At 41.8% G+C, this 20,798-nt stretch overlaps 1 protein-coding gene across 1 annotated transcript; it reads right to left on the reverse strand.

The window, feature by feature from the left end:
- Nucleotides 1-1,489: 1,489 nt before the first annotated feature.
- LOC143326082 (endothelin receptor type B-like) lies at nt 1,490-12,339 on the reverse strand. The gene is made up of 8 exons (XM_076739555.1): nt 12,152-12,339; nt 7,719-8,273; nt 6,353-6,465; nt 6,017-6,221; nt 4,357-4,506; nt 4,117-4,250; nt 3,889-3,997; nt 1,490-3,776 (listed from the first exon to the last, which is right to left on the reverse strand). Exons 2-8 carry the CDS (start codon nt 8,103-8,105, stop codon nt 3,636-3,638), a joined length of 1,239 nt encoding a protein of 412 aa, XP_076595670.1. The 5' UTR covers nt 8,106-8,273; nt 12,152-12,339; the 3' UTR covers nt 1,490-3,635.
- Nucleotides 12,340-20,798: the final 8,459 nt, after the last annotated feature.

A 20,798-nucleotide genomic window follows, 5' to 3' on the forward strand; every position in this document is an offset into this window, starting at 1 on the left:
GGTTTTGCTAAAAATGTCACGCTGTCATGAAGTGCAGAATTAATTTATTCACGAGGGACGGGTTTTATTTGAAACATATTACGATGACACTTCAGTGTGTATCTGCTTCACCAGATCAAAGGGAAATTCCCAAAATTGAATAAAATGCTTTTCTTTGTCTCTTCTCCCTATTTTTCAAACTCTATATTACATTAAAATGGTCTGTTATATAAATGTTGCCAGAATGATTTAATTTCATGTCATTATTTTGGATTTTGTTTATCCCACCCTGAGGTTTATTAATGCAGCAGTGTTTGTTTTCGACTTCAGGGTTTAATGTAGATTATTGACAGCAGGGTGACACCACTGTGTGGTTTGTGAGATGTTGAGGGAAAAAACCAACAAAGTCCTTTTCTCGAGTATTACATGGGTTTCTCTCCAACACAGACAGTGAACCCCAGAAGTAAACCTTTCTGAAATACTCTCGCAAAATAATTAAAGCAATTCCTAAAAAACAAGATTCCCTGCTTTGTGGAACTTGTGTCTACTGAGTGCAAAAACAGTCTTCAAATCTGTAACATGAGCTCATATAAAAGCTCTTGTCTGAGATACGATTGGCAATTATCTCAGTAAACCTCCTTCTTGGAACTGGCCCCTGGCACCTATTGCCTTGCTGTCTAAAGCAATCATTTCAAAGCAGGAGATCAAGGCCAGTGGTACCACATTTCACGTGTTTTCTTCCTGTGAAATTCCTAAAGAGAGAGAGAGAAAAAAAAGACAGACATGGAACCTGTGACAGAATACTGTTCACCTTTGACAGGCTGGTAATAGGACATATGATGTTAATAATGATTGTTTTTCACTCCTGTCAAGAGCGCTCCAGTCTCTCGACCACAGCTGCACTCTGACTTTACAAGGGGAGTGGAGGAATTCTTCAGCATTTGTATAAGTGATGTTATACTGATAAAACTAAGACTTATCCTTTCCACCCTTCTTAAAGTTGCCTCGTGGACTTTTCTTGTTGACAAAAGTTTTCATTTAGTGCTTCTCACTGAAACACACTGAGCTAAAACGTGCATGCGTTACATGCATTTCCTTCCTGATTAAACATTTGCACAGCCGAATTTTAAGCATTTTAAATCCAGCATTGTTTGCGTCCATGTGTTTTTTTTGTTTTTTTTTTGCGGGCAGTCTTCTTCTTCCCTGCTTATGCTGGTGCATTACCGTCACCCGTCAATCACTGCAACACTGTGACATCACCAGTGTACTGTCACCAGTGCATGTATGTGTGTGCATGAGATGAACAATATGGGGACCCACTCATAGAAAAACAGCTCCATAGTGCTACTACAGGTCAGAGCCCCCACAGGGAGCCTTTAATGCATGCATATATGTTACACAACATGTGTATATTAGTGAGCAACTACCAGGCTGCATCACTAGTAACCAGGAATGATCTTTAATACATGCAATTTGAATGTAACTTCAGTAAATCACTCAGACAACACAATGCTATAAAATAATATTTATTGCTGCATACCCTCAGCAAATACATAAAGTATAAATGTCATTTAAAACACCAGGGCTTATATTCACATTACACTTAATCTTCAACCTCTTATTACTTCTACATGTCTTAGCTTAGTGGCCGTCTATGAAGCTGCTCAGACCCTCCAGTACACAGGCGCCTTTAGGTGGAGCTAAAAGCACAGCAAAGATGGCATAAATACATGTGGTGAGTTAATGAGTCACATACTGCATGATCAGCTGATTTGAGCGCTGTGGCAAATACAGCAGCAAAGGAAATATTTTGTTCCAACAACTATACATTATATGACATATATCAAGTCCTTTTCAAAACGCTTCAGTGTGCTCACACGCACTTGTCTGGATTCTCAGCCCAAATTTGGTTTTCGAACGACACTTCTTGATTAATAGTTTGATGTAGAAAACTCCATATCTTAGTCACGATGTACTGAGAGCCAAAAAAAAAAAAAAAAAGCACCAGATAAAATGTTTTCATCTTGCGTTTGTGTCATCAGTATGTGCTCTCAGTACTGCCAGTGTCAGAAGGGTTTGACTCATCTCGGTTTAAAGCTTGTTTACAATCTTTTCCCTAAGTGATGATGGTGAGAATACACAATCCATGTCTTCTCTCTGATGGAGTCAGTGTTGGGGATAATCAGGCACAACGTGCAGTTTCTCCACATGGCTGACTTTTAAAAGAGCCAGAAATGGTGTAAATAGTTTTTTGTAGATGGGCTGGCATCACAAGATTTGTCACAAGGACATAATTACTAAGTACTTGCAGCTACAGACGCCCAAACTCTTAAGTTACCATAAAATGAACACGTTTTTCTTACTTTGTTGTCCATATCTCATTATAGGACTGTTCTTTAGCTTGCATCTCCTTCACAAACGATGCTGGTTAAATACATGAAATCAGCTAGAAGTCCTGGATTATATTAAATGGATAAAACTAAATAACTTCTATGACCATTACATGAAGAAATGTAATCTCCACTATAAACACCTCACTTAAAAACATCCATCTGTGCAGATTTCTGCTTCCTTCCCAAAGCCTTTAAAAGGATCAATCTTTGAAAACGTTTTCCTCACACAGCCCTGCGCTCGAAGTAATTTCCAGGCACAAGAACATTATCTCTGTAACACGACCGCTCACTGACGGAGATGAAATTCTGGAAAAAAATAAATGAACACCTCATGGTGGAAGATTAAACAAGCTTCATGTTTTGTGATATTTTCTTAGAAAAATAAAGCTACATTGTAAGAGACAGGTTAAGACTTTAACACAGTGGAAACAGAGACCACTTACAACAGCATGAACACTGCAATAATAACAGGCCCAATAATGACCTCTTCTGCGTAGCAGGATGGGAATCATCTGGTATTTGTCAGCGCTCTCGGACAACAGCTGCCCTCCACATGACTTAAAGCAGTGATGATTTCCAGATAAAATATGTCCGATGTTCGACTCTCAACGTGACTGTCAGGCACACGGCGGGGCTCATTCTACGATGTTAACAAGTCACACAGGCACTGAAGCGCTCAGCGACAACATGCAGTGGATTGTCAGAAAATCAGCTACTGATTGTGTTCGTGTGCACAGAAAGACTCACAACCTTTGAGGCTTTTGGGGAAACAACTCAGGGTCACAGTTTCCTCTATGTTTCTCCGTGAGGTATCAAAGCTTCAACAGGTAGTACTCATCAGTGCTATTATTCATACATGAAGCACAGAGGCTACATCTAATCACACATCTGCAATCTGCATGTAAATAATCCTCTACATAAATTTACATGTGGTTAATAGACATTCTTCGTAAATGTTTTTACCATGGTGGTCCACTGAGAGACTTTTAGGCTTCTACACAAGCCTCAGTGTGGGACTATGAACAGATTTATGTAGCCCTGCGTCATAGTTTTTGCAGTTAGTATTACAGCCTGAGCAGATACAGTCCTGCTATCATTCATCAGTTTGGGTTGATCCTTTTTATGTGCGTCTTCTACCTCCACCTTCTACCTCGCTCCATATTTCCCTTTCCTGGTCTGCTGGCAGTAACGGCGCTGTTTCCCCCGTGATGGGAGCTGATGGGAAAATGGGTTTGGCAGAAGCGGTGCGTGATCTGTGTGTGCTTATGAAGAGCTTGTGTATTTCTGACTGGAGCGGGAGCTGGAGCGGTCTAGTCCGTTCCCGTGACAAGAGCCCTTCCAGTGTCCTCCTGAGCCTCGTTCGTCCAGCGGAGAAGTTCTGTAGCACCAGCAGCACAGGCAAGACTACAACACACACACACACACACACACACACACACACGCACACACAGAGCCATTAGCTTTTCTGTATTTTCTAATAATATCGTGTTTTTAGTGTTACTGCGTGTCCTCTTACCTGGAAGCAGTTTTTGAATTTCTGGCTGACAAAGTAGAGGGCAATCGGGTTAATGCAGGAGTTTAGGGAGGCCATGTTGATGCCGATGTAATCCATCACTAACAGGAAGCTGGTAGGGAAAAGGGCAACATTTACACTGAAGACCACAGGAAGTCACCGAGCAGAGAACAATGGGTTCTCATGAAGTTTGCAGTGCATTTGCGTCGCCCTCTGTATCTGCGTGCTTACCTGAGCAGTTCACAGCGGTTCGGGTCATTTTGGTCATAAATTGTTTTCTTCAGAATGCGGCTGAGATGAAGGGGCAGCCAGCAGAGAGCAAAAATCAACACGAGGCAGAACACCGTCTTTGCTACTTCCCTCCGCTACACACACAAAGATAAATATTGGTGCTACTGACAGGCTCCGTCTTTCCAGGTCTTACAGTTACAGTGGATCTGAAAGTGCGCAGCAGGTCATTTGCGTGCTTACCTGTTTCATGTGGTCGTTGAGTGCGATGCGCATGCCTTTCTTGCGGCTGAGCATCTCACAGGACATGAGTGTGTAGAAGATTCCTGTGCAGGCCAGTGGGAAGCAGAAATAGAAGCCGAACAGCCACCAGTCTTTCACATCCTGGTAGAACTGGAAAAAGAAAAAGGTCCAGTAAAAAAAAAAGCAAAAACTAAATGAATTCATTATTATAAACATATATTTTAGTCAGAAGAATTTCAGTCTTTAAAACATATGGCGTATTTTTTGTATGTAAGACCCCTGTACATTGTTTTATTAACGCCACACTACCGAACGTGACGTCACTTAAGGCATGATGTGTGTTATGAGTCTGTTTGGGACTGAATATGAAGAGATGTTAGCGCACTTAGAGAACTTGAAATGTGTTGCAAATATGTTAAATGAAGTTCAGACTTACTGCTGGCTTGACACAAATTCTGACAGAAACATGCCCTTTTGATAAGTTTAAGTTACAACTTACAAATTTAAAATGACAGATGACACATGGGAAGACACTGCAGCTTTACGCTCGATTTCCACTGCGTTCTGCAATCTCTGCAGACATCTCTGATTTAAATAACCTGGAAGAATTCACATTTTCTGTCTTGCTGTGCAGCTGTGTGAACCTATTGTGAATATTATGAGAAACAGTCACATTCAGATGGTTTGCATGCTTTGTATAGTGTGTATTATTTTTTCTGGAATCACTAATTATTTGTTGGCAGAGCCTGAAAAAGAAATCTTGACCAAAAAAAAAAAAAAACCCCCAAAACAAAACAAAATATATTGTTGCTATCCTGGCACTGTGTCTGCAGGATATTTTGACCATGCTTTTGGGGAAACAAGTAACATAATATGCAGTCCCTATCAGACATTTTGAAGTGATTTAAAACTACAATCCATGCCAAGCTTTGCCAAGAGTTTCTGATGAAAAGATGAAAGTCCCCAGATGTTGGAGTTCATTGTTTTGTTAAAATCATTCATTTTGCTGTTACACTTGCACATGTTTGCATATTTACAGCAGGAGTCATTTTTGAGCATGTTAGCATGATTGCATCAGCATTTCGCTCAAATCAGAGAGTAATGACATGACATACATGTAGATAACAGGTAGCACTGGAATGTACCCAAGTTCATCTATTTAAGTACCATATTAGGTATGGCATTGAAGTACTTGTACTTTACTTGAGTAGGCCTACTTCCATAGTATGCTAGCTTAGACTTGACACTACTCCACTGGGTTTGATAGATGTGGTTACAAGGTACTTCACAGCATAAATTTTTATGTACAAAACCTATGATGAGGTTATAAAAAATCAAAATACCCAGAAGAAAATGATCAGGCTAAACTAGCTCCACCTCGACCAGCTGGAGCACTAAAATGCTGTTACATATCAATGCACTGGAAATAATAATCCAATAAAACAATGTGTGATATAAGACTGATGGAGGCCATTGTGCTGCATAATGACTACTGTGTCTTTTGATACTTTCTGAACATCTTGTTTGTAATACTTCTGTCTTTTTTTCTGAACATTCTGAATGAGTGACTTTTTGCTTGCAATGGAGCATTTTCACATGGTGATATGGTTACTTTCACTGTCTGTAAAGAATAGAAGTACTTCTCTAATCCAGTGCCAACCTTCATAAAGCTGGTGGTCTGCTCTGGATGCAGCAGACACACACGCAGCTTGTTGCCTCTGTACGGCATCTCCAACATGTCAAATGCCAGCGCCTCAGGGACCGCGAGCAGCACAGCAACCAGCCAGATCAGAGTCACTTCTACTGCTTTCCACAGAGGGATCCCCATCCCCTTGACCCTGCTCCATGATGTCACGGCATGGTAGCTGCACAAACAGGACACACACACACACACACACACACACACACACACACACACACACACACACACACAGATATTCATTAGCTGCCTTCAGCTCTAACGTTTTCTGTGTGTGTAGAGTAGAATTCTGCTCACCGATCAATACTGAGGGCACACAGGCTGAGGACAGTGATTCCCACTGAAGCTTTCTGGATGAACGGCATCAACTTACACACATACACGCCAAACGGCCAGTCCTCAGCTATTAGCTGCAAGAGAAAAATAAATGGAGGCAGACAGGGAGGAAAGACATTTGTAATATGAGAAACTGAAGTGTCACCTGTATAAACACATGGACAGACCTCTTTGAGGTTCATGTAGGGGTCCTGTCTTCTCTGTATCTTCCATTATTACTGCATCAGCTAAAGCCAAAGGCAACAAGAGTGTTTTCCTCCTCCTCCTCACTGCTACAGTCCCTCTAGTTACAAAGTCAGTTCAGCATCAGGACAGTGTCTTCAAAAACAACTCAGGTTACACACTCAGTCACTGTGGAGTGCTTTGTACTTGTCACCCACTTATCCACATTTACGTCACTCATAAGTCTATGTTGTGCAACCTTCCAATTTTCAAAACCCCACCTGTTCAATACAGCAGACCCTGTTTCTCATTAAATTTCATTACATTTCATTTTTTTTAATCTCATCATGTTTAATGATACTTTTTTTTTTTGTCACATATACCTGAAATGCAGCACTGAAGGTGAAGGAAATATTAATCAGAGAGCTGTAACTCAATTTTGGCTAGACAAAATGCAACGCAGCATTCCAGTTTAGTTCAAGTGATTCCTATCAGAAAAAGTTCCACACAGTTCCAGAAGGAGACGCACATCTGGCAGTGACTGCATTTACATCCAAGCCCACTCAATGTTTCTTCCCTTCACAAACAAGAGGCAAGTGAAGAAAACAAAGACACAGCTTTTCCTCAAAGTCGGCCCGAACGTTTGGCTCATATATGCTTTGATTGAGTTTTTTATTTTTATTTATACCTTATAATTATTTAATTATCCCTATGTGAAAATGCTGCAGGGCATGTGCTAGAAAAAGGAAATGAAGAAAACCACACACGACACAATGAATGTAGATGCAAACCATGGAAAAAAACTTGTAAATAAACCACAACCAACCACAGGATGCGCCAACAAAGGCATCGGCTCACTCATAACTGTGAAAGCACAGTGCTGGGAAATTACACTAGTCTCGATTAATGTCACGCTAAATTAGAAACAGACCCAAGGATGGGTTATAAATTGAGTTAATGTGAAGTTGAATGTTTTGCTGCTGAACTAAAATTTTATCACGTGCAAAAGCTGCATCTTATCATTTTATAGAGAAATTCATTTAATTTAATGGCCTAATATAGCTATGAAACTTTATCATTGGTTGTAAAAAGCTTAGTGTCACAAGTTATGTACAACAAACAGAAGAAACAGTGGAAACAAACACACACAGATAAATGTGGTCACCTTAAACACATTGATGGGGATGGCGATGATAATGTAAAGCAGGTCCCCCAGTGCCAGGCTGCCAATCAGGACATTGGGTCCATTCCTCATGCACTTGTTCTTATATATGATCCTGAGCAGCGTTGAGTTGCCGATGATCCCCACCACAAAGATCAGACAGGACACAATGGTGCTCACATATTTGAAGGCGTACTTGATCTCCGTGGGCTTTATGCACATGGGTGGCAAGGAGCCCCGCGGCCGGGCCGGCTGTAGGGGCGGAAGGGGGACCGAGGCATTGTTCTTGGAGGGTTCTGAAGCTTCGGAGCTGCTCTGGGAGTCGCGGATGAACCGAGAGGCTCCGACCTCTGCGACCATCAGGACACACAGCAGAGTGACGGCCCTCATCCTCGCACGAGCACTCACACAGCAAGACTCACTCAACACTCACTCAAAGGCACACAGCAGTCTAAAAACACACACTTAAAGGCACTACACGTACATATTCACACACATCCACACACTGGGCCTTGCTCCGGGCCTGGCAGCATGGGTCTGAGTCCGAGCTTGTTGGTCCTGCAGAAAAGTAGACAAACCATCAGATAACATGTGAAGAACGTTTCATAGATATCTCACAAACAAATTTTGTACAGAGGATGGATCCCACTAGTTTTGGTGATCCTCTGATTTTTCCTGTGTTGCCAGCAGCAGGTCAAACTTTTCACTTATCCTGTGAAATATCTCATCATCTACTGAGTCACATGGCTCAAACGTTTGTACATTCGTAGATGCAAGAGGATGAATCCTCATGACTTTGGTGATTCATTGACCTTTTCTCAACCACCACCATTATGCTTTTGTTTAAAATGTCTTAACAATTACCCTATGGACTGCCATGAGATGTGGCTCCCTCGGGATGAATTCACAGTTTATTGCTTTGGTCATTTTCTAGCACCATCATCATCATCATCAAATCCAAATTTCACTTTGTCCAACCAGCTGATCAAATACCAACAAAACTAACAGCATATGTACCTGCCTCAGGTCTATATTTGCCTCCACAACCAGCATTTACCTCATAAGTACAGCCTCACAGAGCCTTGTAAGTTAACAGCAACAAACAACCAAAACAGTTTTATGTTTGGTGATGAACTAAGGGCAAAGGCATCCACACACACCAGGGAGCTCAACTTACTGATCAAACTCTTTGTCAAGCAAAGTTAACTCAAGCAGCTCAAACTTGATCAACATTCCTGAGCACACTGTTCCTGCATCAACAGCTGTTAAAATCATTTTGAGGAAGGTATTTTTTCTGATCCATTTTTGTGGAGAAGTGTTATAAACAAAAGAAAATGGAGTGAGATGAGCAGACGGAGGAGAGAGCAGTGACACAAAACAGACAACTGGATTAGTGATGACTGAGGTTATAGGTTAGATGAGGAACAGTGCAACTGTGTGTGTGTGTGTGTGTGTGTGTGTGTGTGTGTGTGTGTGTGCATGAGCGTGTGTGACAGAGCAACTTTCTCTTACAGACGACACTAGCTCTGAGTTTCTTCAGAATCATGTGCATTCTCCACAATGTCCTCAGGCATCTCTCGGGATAAATGGGCTTATTGATGATGGCGGTAGTTTCAGTGGAGACACGTTATCAGGGCACACAATCACGTATAAACTCTCTCTCACACACACACACACACAGATGTCCACAAAATCTCCCCACCAGATGTGCTGTGGTTCAGAAAGGCAGAGGTTGGCGGACAAATGCTTTGCACACTTTTCCATACTTTTTGATTGCATCCTGTGCATGAATGTGCTTCCACCATACAAACACTCAAACGTACTCTCATGCACACAACGCACTCTCTTAAACACAGCTGGCATTCATAACTGTATTTGCCTCAAAAGCACAGAGGCATAACCACGTGAATGAACTCACACACATATCACAAGAAATCAGTTTTGGGAAATTTGGCCAACATCCATACATGTCCTCTCTGTCATCTGAATTATGCCTTTGTGTTGTATAACATGGTGCCTCGTTAGGCCATGTAAGATCAGGACTGCCTGATCTAATTTTGAAAGCTGCATTTTAATTGGCCTGATCCTTTTAATCTAATAGATTTTACTTTGGACACATCTCCGGCCTTCTGCTCTGCTGGCTTTACATCTTAGTGAGAAAGAGGTGGAAAGTTGCCAACCGGCAGAGTGAAAATTGGATGGGATACTAGCGATGGTCAGAAAATATGTGTTTGTGTGAGGGCAGAGGGAAGAAGTGAGAAAAAAGTGTTAAAAAAGTGCAATGCAAACAGGAACAGCATGGCAATTCAAACGGCCAAGATTAAGATGGATGACAGTTTGATCTGCTGTGCTGTTTCATAGAACAATAGGAGGAAAAGGAAAGCATAAGAAAAGCAACGACAGAAGAGGGGAAAGAGCGAGAGCTGAGGCACACTGATGGAGAAGACAGGCGTCATGAGAGTGACCAGAGGGCAGGACAGAGGCAGTAAAAGACAGAGGTGAAAGGAAGATGTGGGCATTTAGAATTCATGCTGCGAATCAACACCAAAGAACAAATGTCAATGAAATAAAATGAGTGTATGCAACTTTGATCATGAGCTTGTAAAATGGAATGGCTTAATATTATCATTCATTGGGTGTAGGTGGCTCGATCACTTGATGAAGTTCAGTAACCAGGTAAAAACACGTGTTTGGTTGCAGTGGTGGAAAAAGCACCCAGATCCGAGATACAAGTTCTGCATTTAAAATCCTACTCAAGCAAAAGCTCAGAGGTATTAACAGCAAAATGTACTGTTCAAAGTAAAAGTACCCAATCTGCAGTAAAATGTCTCATGTGACTCATACATGATTCTCTCTGACATTATTTGAATGTTAATACTGGTGCATCATTGTGTGAGCAGCTCCTCGAGGTGGAGCTGCTTGTACATACCGTAAGCTAGTTTTAATCCAGCCTTGGGGGGCTAGACCCCTCCGAAGGGTCACAAGATAAATCAAAGGAGCTGTGACATCATTACTGCCAGTGACAAAGACAACATTGTTTGGTCTTTTTTGTGGAAATATTGGATAATTTTACCTCTTTGAGACTCTGAGACTCCTGTAAAAGTCTCACATGGTTTCATTTCAACGGTAATTCCACCACGTGAGAAGTTTGGAGGCTTTGGTGAAGCTGATAACAACTTCCAGACTGAAACAAAACAGGGGGCTCCAGGTAGACAGTACTCAGCGCAGACCATGATTTATTTCATCACACATTTTTTGAATGGATCATCATCATTGGAAAAGTAACTAATAGTCAGTAAAGCTATCAGATAAATCAAGTAGAGTAGAGGCATTAAGTACAGTACAGTACTTGAGTAAATGTACCTGCAAAACATACAGAGGTAAAATGTACAAATACAACAATGCAGTTCGATTCCATCATTGTTAATATGTATGAAAAGCTTACAAAGACACAACTCAAATATTATCCTCCTGGGAAACTGTAATCCACTGCAATTGCACAAACAATCAAGCACAATAGGCTGAAGCGTAAATCGTTTATGCTGAAACTGTGTCAGAGGTGTTGATTCAACTCTGAACTTGTACTTTTTGGTGTTGCATTGACATTGCAAGGTGTTGCTTTTAGTTTGAGCCCCCTGTGTCCAGTTTGGACAGACGGGAACACCCTATGGTCACAACAGGAATGTTGCACCAAAAACACCAATGCACATGCCTCACAGTGTTGTGTATGGGAAATGGTAAGAGGTGAAGATTGACGACTGACCAGAGTTTCAGCTCCAGTGCACTTCTACACGCAGACAGCTAAAGTTTATAGCCTCATTTTCGATTTTTTTTGTCGGTGTGAAATGCAGGTTTTATGCCAGTTCCCTGGAATTTAGTGGTCCCTTGGTGAAAAGATCCAATAAATGCCGTCTATGTAGGACAAAAGGCAGTGAGGTGAACAAAGTTTCATTCTTTTAATTTAGCCTGAACGTGTTTTTAAGAAGGCAGCAACTGACAGCGTCAGGATAAGCACATGGAAACGAAATTACCAAAGCAGTGGGAGCAGCTCTGGGGCCCTCCAGTCCAACACGTCCACTTTAAACAACTTGGCAATAAAACACCCAACAAGTCCAGAACGAAAAGACTGAACACGTTTCAAAAGGAAAACCTGACACGCAAACGTGCCATTCTGCAACCCCTGAAAATGGGAAATTGATCACGAAAACAAAAGAAAATCAGTTAATAAAATCAATCAAAACAATTATAGTACAAGAAGAGGCTGGAAACAGGAACAGACAGTCTCCCCCGCGCCAGTTCAGGAGCCATTTATCAAAAAAGAGGCGCAGTAACTTCGGTCATGTGGTTGTGGTTAGTTCTGCGCAAAGTGCACAGAGTCAAACCACTCCTCAAACTCGACATTCAATTAAATCACGATCAGCAGCTTTTAAACTTACCGCACCTCCGTGGTGTGGTCCAAGCCAGAGTTTTCTGATCAATATTCCAGCAGAGTTCCACAAAGTGCTCTGATGCTTTGTGGATAATCAGGATTTCTTTGGTGGGTTCCAGCAGTGAAAGTTCACTGTGCGTCCAGTGAGTCCGGCAGTGCGTCACGGTCCTCCGCTCCCTGATCCTGCTGCGCTCTGACGCGCTGTGGGGACGGTGCGGGGCTTTATAACCTCAAGCCGGGAGGCTGCACAGACAGCCAATCACATCACAGACACGGGCATCCTTCCCTACTTTTTGAAAACACTTTTCCTATCCCTCCAGGCTTCAGTTTTTTGTTTTTTTTTCCTACCAGCTCTGTAACTGAACAGTTCTTTGGTTATCAGGCTAGTGGCGCACACAGAGTACAAATCCAAAGATGAAGTCTAAAGGGGAGTTGTCCCCTCTGACTTTCTGTAAAACCTCAATGGCAGAATGATTCACCCTTCAGGAGTCTCGCCTGAAGCATATTCCTTGAAAACACATGATACACACAACCTGGCATCTGTTCCCTCTAAACACTCCAAAACACCATTCAGGTACCGGATGGCTCCAATGCACTTTGATTAGATTTAACATTTTCACTGAATTTCATTTATTTCTGTATAAAGTAACTCAAAGACTTGAAAGACAAAAGATACATAAATCACTTGTTTCAGGATGACTTTGTTTCTGCACTAGTTTCTTATTAAGTAACGCTGTCAATAGAGACTTTGAAAAGTTTTTCTCACAATAATCAGTGGTGACTGCAGCTTTTAATGGTATAGAGACTTTGAGGACATTGTTGGTGATGAGCCTATTTTGTCTCCCACTGATGCTGACAAAGATGTCTGCCTTAAACTGGTACAGTTACTTGTACGTGTAAATGGCATTTTGTCATTTTTATCTTTCATGTTATGCAACTGTTAAATCTGCTGTAATGTTCAGAGTACTCATTAGCTGCAGCACACATCTGTTTACATGTGTGTGTGTATGTGCGCGCAAGTTGTTCCAAGTTCAGATCTGTCGCCTTCACCACATGGCATGAAAACAATATGAAAGACAAACTAAAGATAAGCAATCATGAACACTTTGACATACAAACTACACAACACTAATACAAAACAACTCACAGCATTCATTTGTCAGTGCTTGTGACACACTCATGGGAAGGCACACACGCGCTTGCACATGTCCTTACACATGTGCTTACAAAGACACCAAACAGAGCAAAAGAAGGAGCACACCACCACCACCAGCCCTGCCATTAAACCAGCGGCTACACACACACACGCACCAAACAAAGGGTCTTTCTATGGGCTCTAATGACATCCATCCCTGCTCTATTTTGGTAGGTGTCTATTCCTGGTGCATCATTATTCTCATTAACACAGCCTCATATTATTAAAGCATTAACAGACATTATCACCATTATACAGCAGATGGTTACATCTCCCCAGTCCAATATTGTGTTGCTTTGCACCTATGTGTGTGTGTGCATGTGTGTGTGTGTGTGTGTGTGCGCACGCACGTGTGTGGAGAGGACGTGCTGTTGTCCATGTTGCTCTGAAGTCTACGTGGCCTTGGCTGTAAACCTCTCCCTGAATTGTAAACACTCGTCATCCTCTCACTTTGAACTCTGGTTTTTTATTGTCAGAGTCCAAGTGTGAAGACGATCCTTTATTAATGGCAAATGTGACAGAGACTTAAAATAAAAAAAAAAACAAAGGCTGACAGACAGAAACAATGTGTGAGAAATGATCCCACGCTGAACTGAGCTTATGGCTGAAGGACAGGGCAGAGCTGACAAATATTTATTTCTCTGCACCAGTACACAGTACACAGACGTCGTCCTTGAACTTGTTCAGTGTCTGTTTTTAGCTTCCCCCACGCCCCCCCATCCCCATCCCTCAATGTCGCTGTGTAATGTAATGTCATTTTGCCGGGAATGTTTAAAAAAACCTTCACATGATGGGAACTTTTAAATCAATTCATTTCTTCCTCAGTGAATTAATCATTGGCGCTATTTTTTGGTGAAAACCACACAACCATGCAATTCATTCTTCCTCCTGGTTGTAATGAAAAAAACAAAAAGAATCTTTCTTGTGTCCATAGGATCTATTTCCATCAGCTTGACCTCTTGAACTCCAGTTTCTTTATATCAGGGGAAAAAAATCCACTGTGTATTTCAAAAGCTGCAGTATGAAATCCAAATGGAAATACCTCATGTTTTGTGAATGATTTTGTACATTTGGTTCCACAGATTCATCCTAAGATATTTGCCATCCTTGCATAATTTGGGGTCTTGAGCAGAATTTAAAATAAATATATGTGGGTTTGAGCAAGGCTCAGTCACACAACATTAGTTTATAACAATTGACCCACCACTGGTCTAAAACCAAGACTTGAGGATTTACTTACACTAAGGTCAAACTAAATATAATGAAAAATAAAGAGCCTTGTCCATCAGGCACATCGAGGTATCATCTAGAACCATGTCCAATTACATTGGGCTTTTCCATTATGTCTGTTTAAATAATATATGACCACTGGCATGTGGAAACCATCTAATGCCAATTTTGCTGATTTTCGCGTTTTCCAAAGGATTACATGCTCATTCTTGCAGAGAAAACACTTCTCTGAATTTTGGAGAGACTTAAGAAAACTTTTGACTGCTCTTTGATTCATAGTTATGAACAAATCTTACCAAAGGCTTTTAAAGTGCTAAAAAGCATGACTGGCCTGATAATATGGATTATGGGAGAAAATTCAGAAAATCATCAGTAGACAGACACTCCTGTTAACACTACATTTGACTTAAATCAGCTGTTTCCTACTGACTCTGAAGAAAAGTGTGAGGAATTGTTTCTGTTGGCTGCAAATCTAAAATTCCATCTAAAACCAACAACTCCTACTGAAACCCCTCAAAAGTAGGATCTGCAATATGAACTCTAAACATTACATTCTCTTATATTGAAGCTGCATGTGCTAAGTGGATTAGATGATAACTGAATTGCAATTGCAGAGGAACAAATGTGGAGGATGTTTCTTTTAATCTGCGCATGATCGCTGCATATAGAGTGAGTAAGGTCAGACTCAAAGACAAACATGTAAGACCAATGCTTTGTTGCTCATATACAGGAACATCTCCCATTGGACCATCATTTTTCTTGCAGATCTCTTGAACTTTGAAAACAGAGGAATCAACACAGGGGGAAGAGCTAGTTTGTTCACGGGTCTCAACCAATGGTTTCCTTGCACAAACACGCGCACACACAACAGAGGATGATTGAGTTTCACAACAAAAGAGTGTACACAGCAAAGAAAAAGAAAAAAATGCAAAGACATTGAAAAATCCCCTTCATCTGTCCCATGACTCCCCAAACCAACACAACCCTTCTTGCTCTGCCCCCTGCACTGCCCCAGCATTGCAACACAGACACACACACACACACACGTCGAGTGTTGCAACCTTGCAGCTGTTTGGATACTGTCCGTGCTTCTGATGTCCCATTGGAATGGAAGACTGGAAGCTGTAATGTGTGTGCTTTACATTTGTGTGTGAAAGCCATACACAGCTGCTTTAAATATCTGCCTTAATGTCGCTCAGGGGCCTTAAACTCACCCTCACGCACATACAGTATATTTCAGAAAAAATATGCACAGCAAACTGTAATGGACCCATTCGAACTTAGGTCCTATTGAAAAGGCAGCATCAACCTCAGTCTTCATCCACAGTTTCTTCTACAAGCATAGCAAAAGCCTGGCCAAAGACGGCTTCATGACAAGACTGCACTTTGTGCACTTTCTGTTCCTGTTTTGGCTCAGTTGCTACCATCAATTCTCATCTGCAAGGACGTCAGGCACTTCCAACTTCTGCATGGCTGTAAAGATAAAGTTCTCTCATTGTTTCTCATCAATGTGAAATTCTGTGACTCCTTTATCAGTGTCTCCTCTCTTGCAGCTCACACCAGCAGTAAGGGAGAGTTTCCTCTGGTTGGTCAATGAGGAGGGATTCAAAGTACTTTTGTCACCAACAATCATATTGTTGAAAGTGAGATGAAGGCCTGCTGTCCCTGCTGTTCACTTAATGATGGGTTGTGGTAGGGGGAGTTGCAGGGTGACGCCACAGAGAGAGTAATGACAATTCTTATTATATGTAAGTTGAAAATGGCACATTTGGGGATGGTTTGTCATTGATGGAGATAATACCATTGATGCTTATGGGCAGATCACTGAGGGTCTTAGAGACCATTAATGGTAAAGAGCTGGATGCTGGTCTCCTTGTAAAATAAACGAGGGGTAGGACAGCTGTGTCCAAATGGAGAGAGTGGAACATATGGTGCAGGTTTGCTGTGTCTCTCCCACGTTTAGGGAGTCACTTGTGTGTTCTCAAGAGGAAATGGATGCCTCTTCTCAAACCCAATTCCAGAAGGATGTTATTCCTGTAGTTCGGCTTACGGAGGGGCCAAATATGTGTATTCATTATAGCTATGTGGGGAATTGTGCTTTTATACATGGGTTGACAGTTGTGAGGTGATGGAAGAAAGAGGGGAAACAACGTGAAACCACGGTCCCTGGGAGGAAATAAACCATTTATTTTGCATACTTTAGCTACAAGGAATATTGAAGCTGGTCCAGCTGGGTGATTTGCTTACTATACACCACTATACACTTGGAAGATATTTACTTCTATGTTCCAGGTATTGGAAATTGCCTTGGACTTTCTCTGGACTCCACAGGAGTCCACAGTAACAGCCAGAGGCTACTGGAAATAAAAGCAGTATTGTTATTCCTGCAGAACTTGAACCCGAGGATGAGAAGCAAACAACCAAACTGGGATGGTTTATCAAGAAGCTGCAGGCTGGTTTTCACCCAGCCATTACTGATAAAATAAGACTTTATTAATCCCCCATAGCGGAAATTTGTGGTGTTAAAATCTAAAGAGAGCAGCAGGGCCTTTCTTTTTTAGGACTGTCTAAATTCCAATGTCAAGACTCCACATGTGCTGTACGTGCCCCTTTCCTCTCAGATCTCCTCATTGCTGGAGAGATTCAGGCATGGTAAGCTACCAGCCATCCGTGGTCCAACAGCACGATGGTACACATGGACTCACCTGCTTCTGGCACTGCACTAAGCTGTCATCCAATACTGGGAGCGTTGTCCTCAGGAGATGACATGATGGGCATGATGCCCAGTGAAGAGCGAGCTTTCAAGGATTAAATCCTCAAAGCAACAGGTTGGTGCATGTGTGATTAGCACATACTCTGTTCAAAGCAAATGTGCAAAATGGTCTTGTTTTGAAAAATGGAATGAAGAAAGAGGAGTAACTCAATTTTCTTGTGTGCTACCTTCAGATCCCTGTCTCCCAGAAATTATGTGGTGGTTTATTAGGGCAAAGACTTTTTGCACCACAGCATTTTTTGGGAACAAGGTAGACTGGAAGGTAGCGAGGTGGTATACTCCTTAGCACTTTTGTAGAATGGTAAAGCTCCTACTCTTACAGTCACATCAGCAATTTCCCTTCTACTGCATTGTAGCTGGGATAAATGGACAGTGACAATAAGACACACCTTATCATGTTGTTAAGTCAGTTTTATGGCAGGAAGCACAATTATTAGGCGTCCTCCTGAGTCGAGAGAGCTGTGAAAGAGTGCTCCCCTGTGATCATAGAGGAAGAGTCACAATAAGAAACTAGCATTCTTTGTTGGGGTCCAGTCCCAATCCCTTGAAGAAAATTCTACTCGAGGATTTGAAGCTGAGTTGAGGCAAACATTATCACAACCTTGCCAAAGAAAACACCATTAATACTCCACATTAATAGCAGCAGGCAGACGCAAAGTGGGGAGCAATGCAGTGAAAACCTTTATATAGTTTTAAATTTGTGAGTATTGTCTGGGTAGAATTTGTCTGGGTAGAATTTGTCCTTCAAAGTGCACATGTAAGCATCCAGTTGTGTGATTGCACATGAAAGTAAGAATTATTTACATTATTCAGTCCCAGGGATTTTCTTGATGACCTCAACACTTTGTACTGAATATATTGCACTTAGTGATGAATGATGAGGTGTCTGTGCCAGATGTTTACAGAAAACTACAGTTTAGGATAATTGAATAATAGTGGACATTATCCTGCAGTTGGTATTGAGCAAAGAGACATCTGGTAGTGATCTGTCCCCTGGCTCAGTTTGCAATATACGGTATTGATGTATAGGTGCATGTGCGTGTCCATTTTGTTGGCTCCATGATATTTCCGTTGAAGGAAATGCCCGTGGGGTTATTATGAAAGATGTAGCTGAAAAAAAGAGCCATTTTGGCATTCCCAGTCTCCCTCCCTGTTCTTTTCACACTTGTCTGAGGTTGTTTCAGATAAATTATTTTATGTTTGATGGGTGCTGCAGTGCGTGACGCAGGAACAAAGTGACCTCACATTGTGTGGAGGATTTCTTTTCAATGGTTTGCTTGACAGGCTTTCCCCTCAGCAGTTCCATGATAACCCCAAAGACATAACAGATGATCGCCACACACACACACACACACACACACACACACACACACACACACGCACACACGCATTTCTTTATTTCTTTTCCCCACACAGCAACAATTCTCACCCGCCCTGCTCGGTTCCACCCTGAGAACAGGAACAGTGACTCCCGGCTGACATCAACAACTAGGAAACCTGCTGCACACATCCGGTTTATTATTGGCCAAGCTATGTTTACAAGGAGCACAATGTTAGGCCAAAGGGTCTTTTTTTTCCCCCTGTTTAGCAACGATATGAAAGTTAAAGACAGCAAGTGTCACAGTCAGGATAGGTGGGTACTTCCTCTGTGCTAAATCCCTGTAGAGAAACTGCTGATACACAAAGAGCAGCAGAAATGGACAGAGGGAGGATCACGTCTTTGTCAGTATGATCGTCTGCGGTTAAGAATCAGGGCAATATTTAATTTAAACAAAATGTTCAACTGTTGTTGCACAGTCATATGTAGATTTTTCAGTTCCTATATCTCTTAAATTCTGTGCATTCTTTCATTGAATGCTGCTTAAACAAAGCATCATTATCAAATACCATATTCTGACCGTGACTCTCCTCCTTCTTCAGAAAAGTCAGTGGTTGCTGCCAAAAGAGAACTAAAAATCTGAAAAGGCGAGACTGAGACAGACTGAGAAAGAAAGAGTGACTGACAGGCTGGAGGTGGAGAAGCCTCCAAAGTGAAATAGAGAAACAAGAGACACTGTTATCCTCCTGTGAGCAGACAGTGAGATGACCACAGTGCAGGTGCTGCTAAGCTTTTCTGTCTGTTTCAGTGTCAGCTGTATTTCCTCAACCCCAAGATTTCGTGCTGATCCAAAGCTGACGAAACATCCTCACGGCTCTTGATATGAATATTTTGCTTGGAGTCTTTCTCTGTATCACACATTCATTGGTCTGAATCTACTGCAGCCTCCCACCTCTGTTAGTCTTCACTCTGAAAAAAGAGCGCTCTGGCTGAACGGCATGCTTCATTTGCTATTTGGCCCGTTTCTGTCCATCCATCTTCTTCTGTCATCTTCTGCTGTGTTTGGAAAGGCTGACAGTCTGAAAATTTAAAAGCTGTTCTTTCCAACTCAAGCCCTGCTGAGGCGGCCTATTTCGGAATTCCTGTACAGCAAATTGACATACTAGGTCCAGGCTTTACCTAGTATGTACACTGTCACTGATATTAGGGGCTGTTAGAGCGTTTTGTAAATATGATTAGAGTAGATTATTGTATGAATGATATCCTGTGTTTTGGAATATAAATAAGTAGGAAGAGCAGTCATTCATTTGTTCAAGAAAAAGCATTTTTCAGCCCAAGCAAATGGATCATATTGGTAAGATCCGTTGTAGTTGCAAACAAACCTAAATTTGACATCAAAGCTTGTCTCCAAGCCCAAAAAGTACTTGTGACGGCCCTCTGGCTCTGCCGCAGCCTGGGAGTTCGTGTCTTGACCTCAGCTGCTGACTGTCTTGTGTCTCCTTCAGGTCCTGGCTGACAGATTGTATTAGTGCAACTGGGTACATCCGGCTAGACCATCAAGAATGCATTTAGGATGAGTCGTCCTCATTTTCCATGGCTCTCCCCCTTGTACAACATGTTTTCTTTGGTTTGGTTTGGTTTAGTTGCTCTTTATTTAACACTGTATAACACCACAGTTTTACTCATCCACTCAGTAACACTGCTGACCTACCGGTTGACCATTTCATACATTCAGTTCTTGATTTCTTTTCAAACTATCTGTTGTTAGCCACACACATGTAAACAGTGACCACTCCAGCAGCTGATCCACGGGGCTGCTTACTGTATTTACTATCATCTGGACTCTGAGGCAAACGTTTAAAATGATATATGTGAAATGAGTGAATTGATTTGGAGAGATTTAGGAGGTTTGAGCTTCTTGGCCCAGTATACATTATTTTCCCAACTCTTGGGTCATCATGCTAACTTTTCCCAAAGTTAGCATGATGACCCATTAAGCTACTTCTTCATTAATGGTTTTCACCTTACCTACAGCAGCTATGTGCTTAGGCTCTGAAGCTAAGCCATAGATGACCTGTGTCTCCTCACAAATTGTTGGTCTGCAGTGGAAAATCAGCTTAGGGATCACATTTTATTGG

This window comes from Chaetodon auriga, chromosome 9 (genome assembly GCF_051107435.1).
Source record: "Chaetodon auriga isolate fChaAug3 chromosome 9, fChaAug3.hap1, whole genome shotgun sequence".
NCBI classification, from domain to species: Eukaryota; Metazoa; Chordata; class Actinopteri; order Chaetodontiformes; family Chaetodontidae; genus Chaetodon; species Chaetodon auriga.